This window comes from Piliocolobus tephrosceles, chromosome 4, assembly GCF_002776525.5.
Source record: "Piliocolobus tephrosceles isolate RC106 chromosome 4, ASM277652v3, whole genome shotgun sequence".
NCBI classification, from domain to species: domain Eukaryota; kingdom Metazoa; phylum Chordata; class Mammalia; order Primates; family Cercopithecidae; genus Piliocolobus; species Piliocolobus tephrosceles.
In genome coordinates this window covers 53659448-53675358 of record NC_045437.1, presented here as the reverse complement: position 1 = coordinate 53675358, position 15911 = coordinate 53659448, and the positions used below count along the sequence as shown (strand labels likewise).

The 15911-nt window shown below is 36.4% G+C and overlaps 1 protein-coding gene across 2 annotated transcripts in view; it reads right to left on the bottom strand.

Moving 5' to 3' along the window:
• ADAMTS6 (ADAM metallopeptidase with thrombospondin type 1 motif 6) overlaps positions 1 to 15911 on the bottom strand; it is a 333597-nt gene that overhangs the window by 287471 nt on the left and 30215 nt on the right. For both annotated transcript variants that reach the window (XM_023210467.1, XM_023210468.2), the window contains exon 7: positions 15617 to 15762. In XM_023210467.1, the coding sequence (XP_023066235.1) occupies positions 15617 to 15762 (146 nt within the window). The remainder of the gene's footprint in view (positions 1 to 15616; positions 15763 to 15911) is intronic.

Sequence of the window (15911 nt, the reverse complement as noted above, 5' to 3'; positions counted from 1 at the left end):
TCAGAGAGAAAGGTCAGGTTACCCACAAATAGAAGCCCATGAGACTAACAGCAGATCTCTCGGTAGAAACTCTACAAGCAAGAAGAGAGTGGGGTCCAATATTCAACATTCTAAAAGAAAACAATTTTCGGCCGGGCGCGGTGGCTCAAGCCTGTAATCCCAGCACTTTGGGAGGCCGAGACGGGCAGATCACGAGGTCAGGAGGTCGAGACCATCCTGGCTAACACGGTGAAACCCTGTCTCTACTAAAAAATACAAAAAACTAGCCGGGCGAGGTGGCGGGCGCCTGTAGTCCCAGCTATTCGGGAGGCTGAGGCAGGAGAATGGCGGGAACCCGGGAGGCGGAGCTTGCAGTGAGCTGAGATCCGGCCACCCACTGCACTCCAGCCTAGGAGACAGAGCGAGACTCTGTCTCAAAAAAAAACAAACAAACAAACAAAAAAAAACAATTTTCAACCCAGAATCTCATATCCAGCAAAACTAAACTTCGTAAGTGAAGGAGAAATAAAATCCTTTACAGACAAGCAAATGCAGAGAGATTTAATAACCACCAGGCCTGCCTTACAAGAGATCCTGAAGGAAGCACTAAACATGCAAAGGAACAACCAGTACCAGCCACTGCAAAAACATGCCATATAGTAAAGACCATCGATGCTAGGAAGAAACTGCACCAACTAACGAGCAAAATAGCCAGCTAACATCCTAATGACAGGATCAAATTTCACACGTAACAATATTAACCTTAAAGGTAAATGGGCTAAATGCTCCAATTAAAGGATACAGTCTGCCAAATTGGATAAAGAGTCAAGACCCATCAGTGTGCCATATTCAGGAGACCCAATTCACGTACAGAGACACACACAGGCTCAAAATAAAGGGATGAAGGAAGATCTACCAAGCAAAGGCAAAACAACAAAAAAGCAGGGGTTGCAATCCTACTCTCTGATAAAACAGACTTTAAACCAACAAAGATCAAAAGAGACGAAGAAGGCCGTCACATAATGCTAAAGGGATCAATTCAACCAGAAGAGCTAACTATCCTAAATATATATGCATCCAATACAGGGGCACCCAGATTCATAAAGCAAGTCCTTAGAGACCTACAAAGAGACTTAGACTCCCACACAATAATAATGGGAGACTTTAACACCCCACAGTCAACATTAGACAGATCAATGAGACAGAAAGTTAAACAAGGATATCCAGGAATTGAACTCATCTCTGCACCAAGCGGACATGATAGACATCTACAGAACTCTCCACCCCAAATCAACAGAATATACATTCTTCTCAGCACCATATCACACTTATCCCAAAATTGACCACATAGTTCGGAGTAAAGCACTTCTTAGCAAATGTAAAAGATCACAGATTATAACAAACTGTCTCTCAGACCACAGTGCAATCAAACTAGAACTCAGGATTAAGAGACTTACTCAAAACCGCTCAACTACATGGAAACTGAACAACCTGCTCCTGAATGACTACTGGGTACATAACGAAATGAAGGCAGAAATAAAGATGTTCTTTGAAACCAATGAGAACAAAGACACAACATACCAGAATCTCTGGGACACATTTAAAGCAGTGTGTAGAGGGAAATTTATAGCACTGAATGCCCACAAGAGAAAGCAGGAAAGATCTAAAATTGACACCCTAACATCACAATTAAAAGAACTAGAGAAGCAACAGCAAAAACATTCAAAAGCCAGCAGAAGGCAAGAAATAACTAAGATCAGAGCAGAACTGAAAGAGATAGAGACACATAAAACCCTTTAAAAAATCAGTGAATTCAGGAGCTGCTCTTTTGAAAAGATCAACAAAATTGATAGACTGCTAACAAGACTAATAAAGAAGAAAAGAGAGAAGAATAAAATAGACGCAATAAAAAATGATGAAGGGGATATCACCATTGATCCCACAGAAATACAAACTACCATCAGAGAATACTATAAACACCTCTACGCAAATAAACTACAAAATCTAGAAGAAATGGACAAATTCCTGGACACATACACCCTACCAAGACTAAATCAGGAAGAAGTTGAATCCCTGAGTAGACCAATAACAGGCTCTGAAATTGAGGCAATAATTAACAGCCTACCAACCAAAAAAAGTCCAGGACCAGACAGATTCACAGCTGAATTCTAACAGAGGCACAAGGAGGAGCTGGTACCATTCCTTCTGAAACTATTCCAATCAATAGAAAAAGAGGGAATCCTCCGTAACTCATTTTATGAGGCCAGCATCATCCTGACACCAAAGCCTGGCAGAGACACAACAAAAAAAGGGAATGTTAGACCAATATCCCTGATGAACATCGATGCAAAAATCCTCAATAAAATACTGGCAAACCGAATCCACCAGTGCATCAAAAAGCTTATCCACCATGATCAAGTGGGCTTCATCCCTGGGATGCAAGGCTAGTTCAACATACGCAAATCAATAAACGTAATCCAGCATATAAAAAGAACATAAGACAAAAACCACATGATTATCTCAACAGATGCAGATAAGGCCTTTGACGAAATACAACAGCCCTTCATACTAAAACCTCTCTATAAACTAGGTATTAAATGGATCGTATCTCAAAATAATAAGAGCTATTTATGACAAACCCACATCCAGTATCATACCGAATGGGTAAAAATTCCCTTTGAAAACTGGCACAAGACAGGGATGCCCTCTCTCACCACTCCTATTCAACATAGTGTTGGAAGTTCTGGACAGGGCAATCAGGTAGGAGAAAGAAATAAAGGGTATTCAATTAGAAAAAGAGGAACTCAGCGGGCACGGTGGCTCAAGCCTGTAATCCCAGCACTTTGGGAGGCCGAGACGGGCAGATTACGAGGTCAGGAGATCGAGACCATCCTGGCTAACACAGTGAAACCCCATCTCTACTAAAAAAAAAATACAAAAATAACTAGCTGGGTGAGGTGGCGGGTGCCTGTAGTCCCAGCTACTTGGGAGGCTGAGGCAGGAGAATGGCATAAACCCGGGAGGCAGAGCTTGCACTGAGCTGAGATCCGGCCACTGCACTCCAGCCTGGGCGACAGAGCGAGACTCTGTCTCAAAAAAAAGAAAAGAAAAAGAGGAAGTCAAATCATACCTGTTTGCAGATGACATGATTGTATATTTAGAAAATCCCATCCTCTCAGCCCAAAATCTCCTTAACCAGATAAGCAACTTCAGCAAAGTCTCAGGATACAAAATCAATGCACAAAAATCACAGGCATTTTTATACACCAATAGCAGACAAATGGAGAGCCAAATCATGAGTGAACTCCCATTCACAATTGCTTCAAAGAGAATAAAATACCTAGGAATCCAACTTACAAGGGATGTGAAGGATCTCTTCAAGGAGAACTACAAACCACTCCTCAGCAAAATAAAAGAGGACACAAACAAATGGAAGAACATTCCATGCTCATGGATAGGAAGAATCAATATCGTGAAAATGGCCATACTGCCCAAGATAATTTATAGATTCAATGCCATCCCCATCGAGCTACCAATGACTTTCTTCACAGAATTGGAAAAAAACTACTTTAGAGTTCATATGGAACCAAAAAAGAGTCCACACTGCCAAGTCAATCCTAAGCCAAAAGAACAAAGCTGAGGGCATCACGCTACCTGACTTCAAACTATTCTACAAGGCTACAGTAACCAAAACAGCATGCTACTGGTACCAAAACAGACATATAGACCAATGGAACAGAACAGAGCCCTCAGAAATAATACCACACATCTACGACCATCTGGTCTTTGACAAACCTGACAAAAACAAGCAATGGGGAAAGGGTTCCCTATTTAATAAATGGTGCTGGGAAAACTGGCTAGCCATATGTAGAAAGCTGAAACTGGATCCCTTCCTTACACCTTATACAAAAATTAATTCACGATGGATTAAAGACTTAAATGTTAGACCTAAAACCATAAAAACCCTAGAAGAAAACCTAGGTAATACCATTCAGGACATATGCATGGGCAAGGACTTCATGCCTAAAACACCAAAAGCAATGGCAACAAAAGCCAAAATTGACAAATGGGATCTAATTAAACTAAAGAGCTTGTGCACAGCAAAAAAAACTCCCATCTGAGGGAACAGGGAACCTAGAGAATGGGAGAAAATTTTTGTAATCTATTCATCTGATAAAGGGCTAATATCCAGAATTTACAAAGAACTCAAACAAATTTACAAGAAAAAATCAAACAACCCCATCAAAAAGTGGGCAAAAGATATGAACAGACACTTCTCAAAAGAAGATATTTATGCAGCCAACAGACACATGAAAAAATGCTCATCATCACTGGTCATCAGAGAAATGCAAATTGAAACCACAATGAGATACCATCTCACATCAGTTAGAATGACGATCATTAAAAAGTCAGGAAACAACAGGTGCTGGAGACGATGTAGAGAAATGGAAACACTTTTACACTGTTGGTGGGACTGTAAAGTAGTTCAACCATTATGGAAGACAGTGTGGTGATTCCTCAAGGATGTGGAACTAGAAATTCCATTTGACCCACTGATCCCATTACTGGGTATACACCCAAAGGATTATACATCATGCTGCCATAAAGACACATGCACACGTATGTTTATTGTGGCACTATTCACAATAGCAAAGACTTGGAACCAACCCAAATGTCCATCAATGACAGACTGAATTTAAGAAAACGTGGCACATATCCACCATAGAATACTATGCAGCCATAAAAAAGGATGAGTTCATGTCCTTTGTAGGGACATGGATGAAGCCAGAAACCATCATTCTGAGCAAACTATCGCAAGAAAAGAATACCAAACACTGCATGTTCTCACTCACAGGTGGGAACTGAACAATGAGAACACTTGGACACAGGAAGGGGAACATCACACACCGGGGCCTGTCGTCAGGTTAGGGGGAAGGAAGAGGGATAGCACTATGTGATATACCTCATGTAAATGGCGAGTTAATGGATGCAGCACAACAACATGGCACATATACACATATGTAACAAACCTGCATGATGTGCACATGTACCCTAGAACTTAAAGTATAGTAATAAAAAAAACAAATTAAACCACTAGAAATGAAAAAAATTATACTACATAAGATGAAAATACATATTAGATCAGACTGTTGGATTAGTCATTGTAGAAAAAAGTCAACTTGAAGACATAGCAATAGAAACTACCCAAAATTGAACACACAGAGAAGAGAGAATTTAAAATGATAAACAGACCATATGTGAGTTGTCTTCAAGTAACCAAATACATCTGCAATTAAAGTCACCAAAGCAAGGCAAGAAGGGCAAAACCAAAAAATATATTGAGAAAATATTGGCCAAAATCATCAAAATTTGATTAAATTAGATCTAAGAAGCTCAATGACCCCAAACATGAAAACTACTCCAAAACATTTCATAATCAAATTGTTCAACTCAGTAAGGGCAAAGAATAATTAAACACCATGACCACCCAAATTAACCTAATTGATAATATATAGACATTTCCATCCAACAATAGCAGAATGCCCATTCTTTTCAAGCGCAACCACCTGGAACATTTACCAAGAAAGACAATATTCTGGGCCATAAAGCAAGTCTCAGTAAACTGAAATGCATTCAAGTCATGTAAACTATATTATCTGACCATAGTGGAAATAAATTACGAATTAATAACAGAAGAATTTCTGCAGTGGGTGGGGGGGGGATTTGGAACTAAATAACACAATTCTGAATAAGCCATGGGTCGAAAAAAAAAAAGAAAGTAAGAAAGAAAGAAACACTCTAAAGGAACATTAGTATTTTGATCTAAATGGAACTGAAACTCAACATATCCAAATTTGTGAGATGCGATAAAGCTATACATGGGGGGATTTTCTAACACTAAACACATATATTAGAAAAGCAGAAAGGTCTCAAATTAATGACCACAACTTCTGCCATAAGGAACCACAAACAGAAGAATAAACCCGAAGCAAGTAGAAGAATGGAAAGAAATCAATGAAACAGAAAACAGAAAAATGAAAAAAAATAACTGAAACCAAATTTGAGAAGATGATTAAAATATCTAGCCAGAGTGATTAGGAAAAGACAAAAGACAAGAAAAAGACATAAAAGACAAAAGACAAAAACTACTAATACCATAAAGAGAGGTGATTTTACTATATATTCTACAGATATTAAAAGGATAACAAGATATTATGAACAATTATGCCAATACATTTCACCACTTGGAAAAAATAAACATATTCCTTGAAATACTCAAACTATCAAAGCTCACTGAATAAGATAACCTAATTAGCTCTATATTATTAAACAATTTTAACTGGTAGTTTTAAAAAAATCACTCCACAAAGAAAACTCCCAGTGCAGACGGCTTCTTGTGAATTCTACAAAACATCTGAGGAGGAAATAATACAATTCTAGACAAACTGTTCCAGAAAATTGAAAAGGAGGAACTATCTCGTAACTCATTCTGTGAGGGCAACATTACCCTAATATCAAAATCAGGCAAAGACAGTTTAAGAAAAAACTACAGAACAACATCCCTCATAAATATAAATCTAAAAAAAAAACCACAATTTTAGAAAATGATATCTAATTATATAGAAAATGATATCTAACTATATAAATATATATATATATATATATATTTTTTTAAATTAAGTTCCAGGGTACATGTGCAGGATGTGCAGGTTTGTTCCATAGGTAGATATGTGCCTTGGTGGTTTGTTGCACCTATCAACCCGTCAGCTAGGTAATAAGCCCAGCATGCATCAGTTCTTTCCCCAAATGCTCTCCTTCCTCTTCCTCTACCCTCAACAGGCCCCAGTGTGTGTTGTTCCCCTCCGTGTGTCCATGTGTTCTCAATGTTCAGCTCCCACTTTTGAGTGAGAACATGCAGTGTCTGGTTTTCTGTTCCTGTGTTAGTCTGCTGAGGATGATGGCTTCCATCTTCATCCATGTCCCTGCAAAAGACATGATCTCATTCCTTTTTATGGCTGCATAGTATTCTATGGTATATAGGTACCACATTTTCTTTATCCAGTCTATCATTGATGAACATTTGGGTTGATTCTATGTCTTTGCTATTGTGAATAGTGTTGCATTGAACATACATGTACATGTATCTCTAGAATAGAATGGTTTATATTCCTTTGGGATAACTAGGCCACACCGTCTTCCACAATGGTTGAAATAGAAACACTTTTACACTGTTGGTGGGAATGTAAATTAGATATCTAACTATATTAAAAGAATAATACATTGATGACCAAATTGAGTTCATCTTAAGAATGAAAAGTTGGTTTGCCCGGGCACAGTGTGGCTCATGCCTGAATCCCAGCACTTTGGGAGACCAAGGTGGGAGGATCACTTGAGCCCAAGAGTTTAAGACCAGCTTAAGCAACACAGTGAAACCCCATCTCTATAAAATATACAAAAAATTAGCTGGGCATTGTGGTGCACGCCTGTAGTACCAGCTACTCAGGAGGCTGAGGTGGGAGGACTGCTCCAGCCTGGGAGGCAGAGGTTGCAGTGAGCTAAGATCACAACACTGCACTCCAGCCTAGGCAACAGAGTGAGACCCTGTCTCAAAAAAAAAAAAAAAAAAAAAAGTTGGTTTAACATTGTAAATCAATCATTGCAATTCACTGTATTAATCCACTTTTAAAAAGATAAACTATATGATTATCTCAAACAATTCAGAAAAGGCATTTGGTAATATTCCAACACCCATTACTGATTAAAAAAAAAAAAAAAAACCTCTCAGCAAACTATGAACAGAAGGAAATTTTCTCAACCAGACAAAGGGAATCAACAAAGAAACCTATAGCTAACATCATATTTAATGGTAAAAGATGGAATTCTTTCCTCACTGAGGTCAGGAACAAAACAAGGATCTCTGCTCTTACCACCTTTATTATACACTGTATTAGAAGTTCTAGACATTTCAATAAGGCAATAAATAAATAAATAAAAGTCATTCATTATTAAAAGGAAGAAGCACAATGTCTTTCATCTCAGACAACGTGATCATCTTTATATATGGAATCTTTTAAAAAGCTATTAAAACCAGGTCAGGATCAGTGGCTCATGCCTCTAATCCCAGCACTTTGGGAGGCCGAGGCAGGTGGAACACCTGAGGTCAGGAGTTCGAGACCAGCCTGGCTAACATGATGAAACCCCATCTCTACTAAAAATACAAAAATTAGTTGGGCATGGTGGCGGGCACCTGTATTCCCAGCTATTTGGGAGGCAGAGGCAGGAGAATCACAAAGCCGAGATCGTGCCATTGCTCTCCAGACTGGGAGATAAGAGAGACTCTGACACATACAAGAAAAGCTATTAAAATGAATAAATGAACTTAGCAAGGTTACAGGATACAAAATCCATATACATATCTATTGCATTTTTATATACCAGTGAAAAACTATTAATATGGAAAATGAAATTTTAAAAAGCGTATCATGGACAATAACATCAAAACATATGACCAAACGTATAAAAATACTGAAAACCACAAAACACTGCTGAGACAAAGTAATGAAAACCCAAATAAATGGAAAGACAGACTTTGTTCATGAGTTGGAAGACTCCATATTGTTAAGATGTCAATTCGCAAGACCACACTCCAGAGGAGAAGATTACATAAAGTCATGAATACCAGGAGACAGAGATCACTGAGGGCCATCTTAGAAGCCTGCCTACCACAGGCTTCTAAGATGCTGTGTGACCTTGCCAATCAGTTAACTTTCCTGTGCTTCAGCTCTCTCTTCTGCAATATGGAGAAAACAGCAGTACCTATCTCATGCAGTTATTTAAGGTTTAAATGATTAAGTGTCTGTAAAGCACTTAAATATCTGGTACTTGGTTATATACATACATCAACACATCCATAAAACCAATATAAATACTTAAGTTACTATTCCTTAGAGCTTAGAACAATACATCCTTCTTTAACTATTTAATGATGCCTACTACAAATAAGGTACAGTATTTATTCAAGGTGTGTATAAAGATAACTGATTAAATTTGGGTACTGAGGAAAAAGTATCTTCTTGTTTCCATTTTTATTTGAACTTCAACAAACACACACAGGTAATGCCTGAGATAACCATAATCCTGTTTCACCAGGTCCTAATTTGTGCCTATTTTCCAGACATAACTGTCAATGGCATGCTCTTTCAGTTTTTTTGTGGTTTGCATTTTTTTTTTTAAGACGCAGTCTCACTCTATTGCCCAGGCTGGAGTGCAGTGGTGCAATCTCAGTTCACTGCAATCTCCGCCTCTTGGGTTCAAGAGATTCTCCTACCTCAGTCTCCTGAGTATCTGGGACTACAGGTGCATGCCACCATGCCTGACTAATGTTTTTGTGTATTTTTAGTAGAGACAGGTTTCACCATGTTGGCCAGGCTGATCTTGAACTCCTGACCTCAAGTATTCCTCCCACCTCAGCCTCCCAAAGTGCTGGCATTACAGGCATGACCCATTGCACACAGCCCCCCTCTTTCACTCTTAAAAGTGTCCCAGTGTACACAAGAAATTAGAATCACTCCAGTTTGTCACAGTCCTAGATTGAAATGGAAACTAAATCGAGATAAAGACTTTTGAGTAAGAAACCAACAAGGCATGGACAAAAGGAAGGGAAACTGAAGAGGAGGAATATGGGCAATGGGGGTGGGTAGATATAGTGGGCAACAGAGTGAGACCCTGTCTCAAGAAAAAAAAGAATGAAAGGTTGTTTTAATATTCTAAACCAATCATTGCAATTCACTGTTAATACACTTTTAGAAAGATGAACTATATGATTGTCTCAAACAATTCAGAAAAAGCGTGGTAAGAGAAAAATAAATGCTTCAAAATGCCCACGTAACAAAATTAATTCACTCACAATCTGAATTCACACTTCCTATAAACCTAATATATTCTTTAAAAGCTTAGTGAAATAAAATATTTAACTGGTCATAAAACAGGTAACTGGCATTTCTTTAAAGATTTTTAAAAATCCATAAATGAATACCAAATAAATGTTAATGTATCACATTTAACTTCCCTTTCCTCTATCTGTTCTAATACATTACCATGAAACCAATATATAATCCTCATAAACACATTATTTAAAAAATAAGAAAACTTGTTTAAATGCATAGACTGCAGGCCAAATTTTAACAATAAACCACTTTTATAGCTATTTTTGTACTCCCAACTGAAAACATTAGGTGACTCTGGAAATTCTAATTCCTTTATAATCCAGCAGCACCAAAGCAAACAGTCATGACCCCTTAAGAGGATAAATATGCCCATTTTAATTAAAGACTAAATTATTTGACTTGGTGTGCAATTTTTGCATCTGTATTTTGAGACGTATTTATAAATCCTGTGCTTTTCATTAATGAAAAACTGTAAAAGTATAATAATTGACAAATAGCCTATAGAGGCAGTCTTAAAAGGTGTGTTGAATTCTCAAGAATTTAGGCTAATAAGAGGAATGAAGTAGTGATACATGCCACATTATGGATGAACCTTGAAAACACTGTGCTAAGTAAAAGAGGCAAGTTACAAAAGACCACATATTGTATTATTTCATTTATATGTATGGTCTAGAGGTAAATCTATACAGACAAAAAGTACATTAGCAGTTGCCTATGACTAGGGTAGGAGTGGGGACTGAGGGGAATGTGGGGAATGGAGGATGACTTCCTTTGGGAGTGATGGAATGTTCTAAAATTGATGATAATGACGATCGCACAACTCTCTGAATATACTAAAAGCCAATGAACTGTATACTTTAAATGGATAAATTGTATGGTCTGTGAATTATATCTCAATAAAGCTGTTACCATAAAAAGAACTTAGGCTATAATTCCTACCCTAAATATAAACTGTTATGTATTATTATCTTAAAAATGGAAAAACCTGATTCCAATACTTTATAGGAGAGAAACCCAAGAAATGTATGCATTAGTCTGTTCATGCTAATTGCTAAACATTGATACAAATATACTCCATGTCTTTGAATTCCTACTGAATTTCAGACAACAAATAGATTTCTTGAGTATTTTACGACAAAATAGATTTAGATATTGGCTTGACTTTAAACTTGTGGTGGATATTTCCTGACTTCATTTGAAAATTTAATTAAATTAAATAACCTGTCAACTTGCAGGTTTTTATTCCTAAGTAGCTATTAATTTGGTTTATCAATAAAAACCTTAATAAAGTATGGGAGGCAACACATATCAAGCCACTGCTAGATTTAGCCATTTTACAATGTTTAGATATATCTAAATATCATTTGAATACCATAAAGACAATTTTTGTCAATTTAATAATTTTAAAACTACAAAATACAAAAATTAATAAAGATAATTTGCAAATTTTATAGCAAGTTAGCTTTTTAGCTATGTGTGTACAGTCTTATTTTGCCTTCAAAATTCTGCTTCTAGAGTTTGAAGTAAGGAATATTAATCATTTCTTGACCTAGGTATGTAATGTTATATTTCACCACTGATATACTGTGAATTTCATTCACTAATTTAGGTGAATATTAATCATCATCAAATAATTCTAATAGATCTTAAGTCCATGAAAGCAATCAATACCAGTTACTAATACTGATATTTTAACTAAAAATATAGATCACAAAAATGAAAGATCAGTTTTATTACTCTACTATTAATGCATATTTATAATATATGAAATATAATAAACTATAGAAACATTGCCATATTTCTACAAATGTATACATTTTAGCCCTAACTTTGGTATTCAGAGCTAAGATGTCAGGTACTTAATACAACATAGAGAGGTAATCATCATTTTAGGAAGTGGCCTAAAGCTGCTCTTTCGTATAGCATAAAGTTAAGATTTGATAAATCTAGGTAGTGATAATAGGTATTCATTATATTATCTATTATTTATTATGAACAATTATATAGAACATAGTATATGCACACATATGTACATATAAAATACACATATATTATATATAAATAATGTTAATATGTTCTTTGGTGTTCATTCAGTATTACTGATATCAGAAAAAACAACATTCAAAATTCTTTTATTTTCTTTCTTTCTAGTCAGAGTGATCTGATAGCTTTGCAGAGCACAGTACATTTTAAATATAAATCAACAAAATAAAATAATAAGATACAATATTTTTTTTTTTTTTTTTTTTTTTTGAGACGGAGTCTCGCTCTGTCTCCCAGGCTGGAGTGCAGTGGCCGGATCTCAGCTCACTGCAAGCTCCGCCTCCCGGGTTCCCGCCATTCTCCTGCCTCAGCCTCCCGAATAGCTGGGACTACAGGCGCCCGCCACCTCGCCCGGCTAGTTTTTTGTATTTTTTAGTAGAGAAGGGGTTTCACACTGTTAGCCAGGATGGTCTCGATCTCCTGACCTCGTGATCCGCCCGTCTCGGCCTCCCAAAGTGCTGGGATTACAGGCTTGAGCCACCGCGCCCGGCCAAGATACAATTTTTAAAGAAAGGGATAACATTTTGAGTTTTTAAAAGTAACTATTGTTACTTAAGTGATTACAATCTCAAATGGTTTTTGCATAAAACCTTTGAGTCCCTGGGACAAAATTTGGCCTAGTGGAAATAAACATATCCATCATTTTTCCTCTGGCATTCTTTTTTTTTTTTTTTTTTTTTTTTTTTGCTCCCTTTGTCACCCAGGCTAGAGTGCAGTGGCGCGATCTTGGCTCACTGCAAGCTCCACCTCACAGGTTCACGCCATTCTCCTGCCTCAGCCTCTCGAGTAGCTGGGACTACAGGTGCCCACCACCACGTCTGGCTAATTTTTTGGTATTTTTAGTAGAGAGAGGGTTTCACCATGTTAGCCAGATGCTCTTGATCTCCTGACCTTGTGATCTGCCCTCCTCAGCCTCCCAAAGTGCTGGGATTACAGGCATTAGCCACTGTGCCCAGCCCTGGCATTCTTGATAAACACATTATACATTCTCCCTAGTGAGTTGACATTTCAAGCAAACATACAATATGATCTTACCCATAAACAGTCGGGTCAAACCCCTGAACATGTTAATAAGTGAGTTATATCAACCAATTTTCAACATTAATATAAAATCATCTGCGGAATTCTCAAAAATATTTTTACAAAAATTAGTAGTATGATTTAAACACATGTTGGATTTCAAAATAAGAAATATATAAGAGAGTCCAACACTGGTACCTCTCTTCTGATCCTCAAAAACTAACCATTTTTAAATATTAAAGATGATACTCCTCTCATTTTGATAAGTCACTCTGTGGCCCTAGCAAACCAAAAATAATTATAGACTTTTAAATAGGCTAGAAGTTACTTTCAAACTTTAATAAGAATTCAAAAAAGAATTATACACTGTTCCAAAAAGCATTTTTCTAACCTCTGTTACATGAGACAATCTAAAATAATATGATATGAACTCTTTGAACTACTACTCTATTAAATCCTGAGATCATTTCTAGTACTAGTCTGATCATTAGGAGACAAGTTTAAAAAGAAAATTTTCGGCCAGGCACGGTGGCTCATGCCTACAGTACTTTGGAAGGCCAAGGTGGGAGGATCACGAGGTCAGGAGATTGAGACCATCCTGGCTAACACGGTGAAACCTCATCTCTGCTAAAAACACAAAAAATTAGCTGTGCATGGTGGCACGCACCTGTAATCCCAGCTACTCAGGAGACTGAGGCAGGAGAATCACTTGAACCTGGGAGGTAGAGGTTGCAGTGAGCCGAGATCGCACCACTGCGCTCTAGCCTGGACGACAGAGTGGTACTCATCTCAATAAAATAAAATAAAATAAAATAAATAAAATAAAAAATAAAATTTTATGTTTAAATCTCAAACTTCAAAAAGGTACTCGAAGTAGCTTACAAAAGCAAACAAGAGCCCTGCAGAGAATCAGGAAAATATCCAAGCGAATTCAGAGTAAAAAGTTGGACAGCTGAATGTTGTAGCCAGTGCAAAGAAAGGTGGGCTAACTGCCCAGATGTACTCTACTACTTGAATACCTATATACATGCTTGGTGTAACTTCTGTCATTTGAGGCAAAAGGTAAAAATCCAATGGAGATATAATAATGCAAATGTGAAGTATTGGGAGCCCACTGTGTGTCACATTTGGGAAGAGAGAAAGGGCTTTACAAATATAAATACAAAAGTCATGTAAATATTTATGATCATTTTGTAAGCTATATACAACAACATTTTCTTCTAGTAATTTCATTGACACTAATCAACGTCCATATTTTTTAACAGAAAGGTTTCTACATTTGCATAATTCCCAGTATATTTTTAATTCCTTAAGTATATTTAAGAATATTCCAGACCACAAGACCCTAAGGGGTTGCAAATTTTATCAGACTAAAATGTCAACATGTATTAATATAGAACCATATGATGATTTTATTCAGCAGGCATGTCATAAATCAAATTTTCTCACTTATGATGCCAGGTAGATAAAGTCAATTAAAGTGAGTATAACTATTAAAAAAATTCAGAAATTTCACTGTACGACTCAGTTACTCAGGAAATTTTTCTAAAGTTTACATTATCTTACTGGATCTCAAGATTCTAACTCATATACTTTGTATTCCCTCCCTAGAACCTAATGTAGAGTCAATGAACACATCACAGATGAAGCGTATGTTAAATACTGTCTTGCAAATTGAAATAATCATCATACCAAAGACTATAATGCTTCCATTTGGCTTATTGTTTATTGTTACTTTTTATTTTAAAATATTCATAAGAAGTCAAAAGGCATACTTACCTTAAAATAATTTAAGTATAATATTTCTAACCAATTATAATTAAGAGTATTAAAAACTAAAACAGATAGCATCGTATAATCAAAGACAGAATCACCAGGATCTGAACCGTATTCTTTCACTTATTAGTTGAGTAATCTTGAGAAACTTACCTACCAGTTCCCTCATTCCTAACATAATAACACTCTCTACAGAATTGTTGCTGGAGAGTAAAGAATAAAATGGATCTGAAAACAGTTTTGTAAAACTGGAAAGCAATATAAAAATTCAATGGGTTATCATCAAAAAATAATTTTGCTTGAGAGACAAGCTGTTCAACACATAGTGTAATCAATCTGCTTCTTTATGTTTATATATCTTAATTAAAGTATTTTAAATTAGATAGACATTCAAGTAAGTTGTATAACTGCCAGTCTCCTCCTCTCTTTTAATAAACTTTAACACAACTGGAAGGTAAAAATAGTTAATATATTTTATAACCAATAATGGTCACTTTATTTTTATGATATATATTTTCTCATATGGTTTAATCTTGTTTTAGTGTGTATTCTGTTCAGTTAACAAATTATCTACATGCTTTCGATTAAACATTTGAATAGAACTTATCAGCAGAAGGAAAGTCATTTATTAAATTTCTAAGTCAAATTTTAATATTTTCTTTTTTCTTATTTGGTTCATTTGATGCAAACACAATAATAGTGTAATACATTCTTTCTCAGTAGTGAAAAATAAATTATCATTTTGCTTTCTCTATACTCATTACCTGAATGAGGCTTTAGATAGAACCAAATTTATTACAATAGTGAATAAACACAATAATCAATGGAAAAATACTTGCAACAAACCATACCTAGTAATAAGAACTGCATTATCGTGGTGGGCAATCCCATTTTCTGGAATGGTGTTTCCATCACTTTGGTGGGAGAGAATGGATTTCTGCCATTTACAGAAGCTATCGAGGGACTTGTCTGCATGGTGGTTTATCTCCAAGTTTGGCTGCAATACAACATGCATACCAGAAATGTTCCAAACAAATTACTAAGGTCAGTTGTTAAAACTTTTGAAGACTAAAGTGGGAGTATAATTAGAAGCAGTGGTTTCTAGGAATAATCTCTTGCCAATTTTTATTTCTGTAATATCTGACC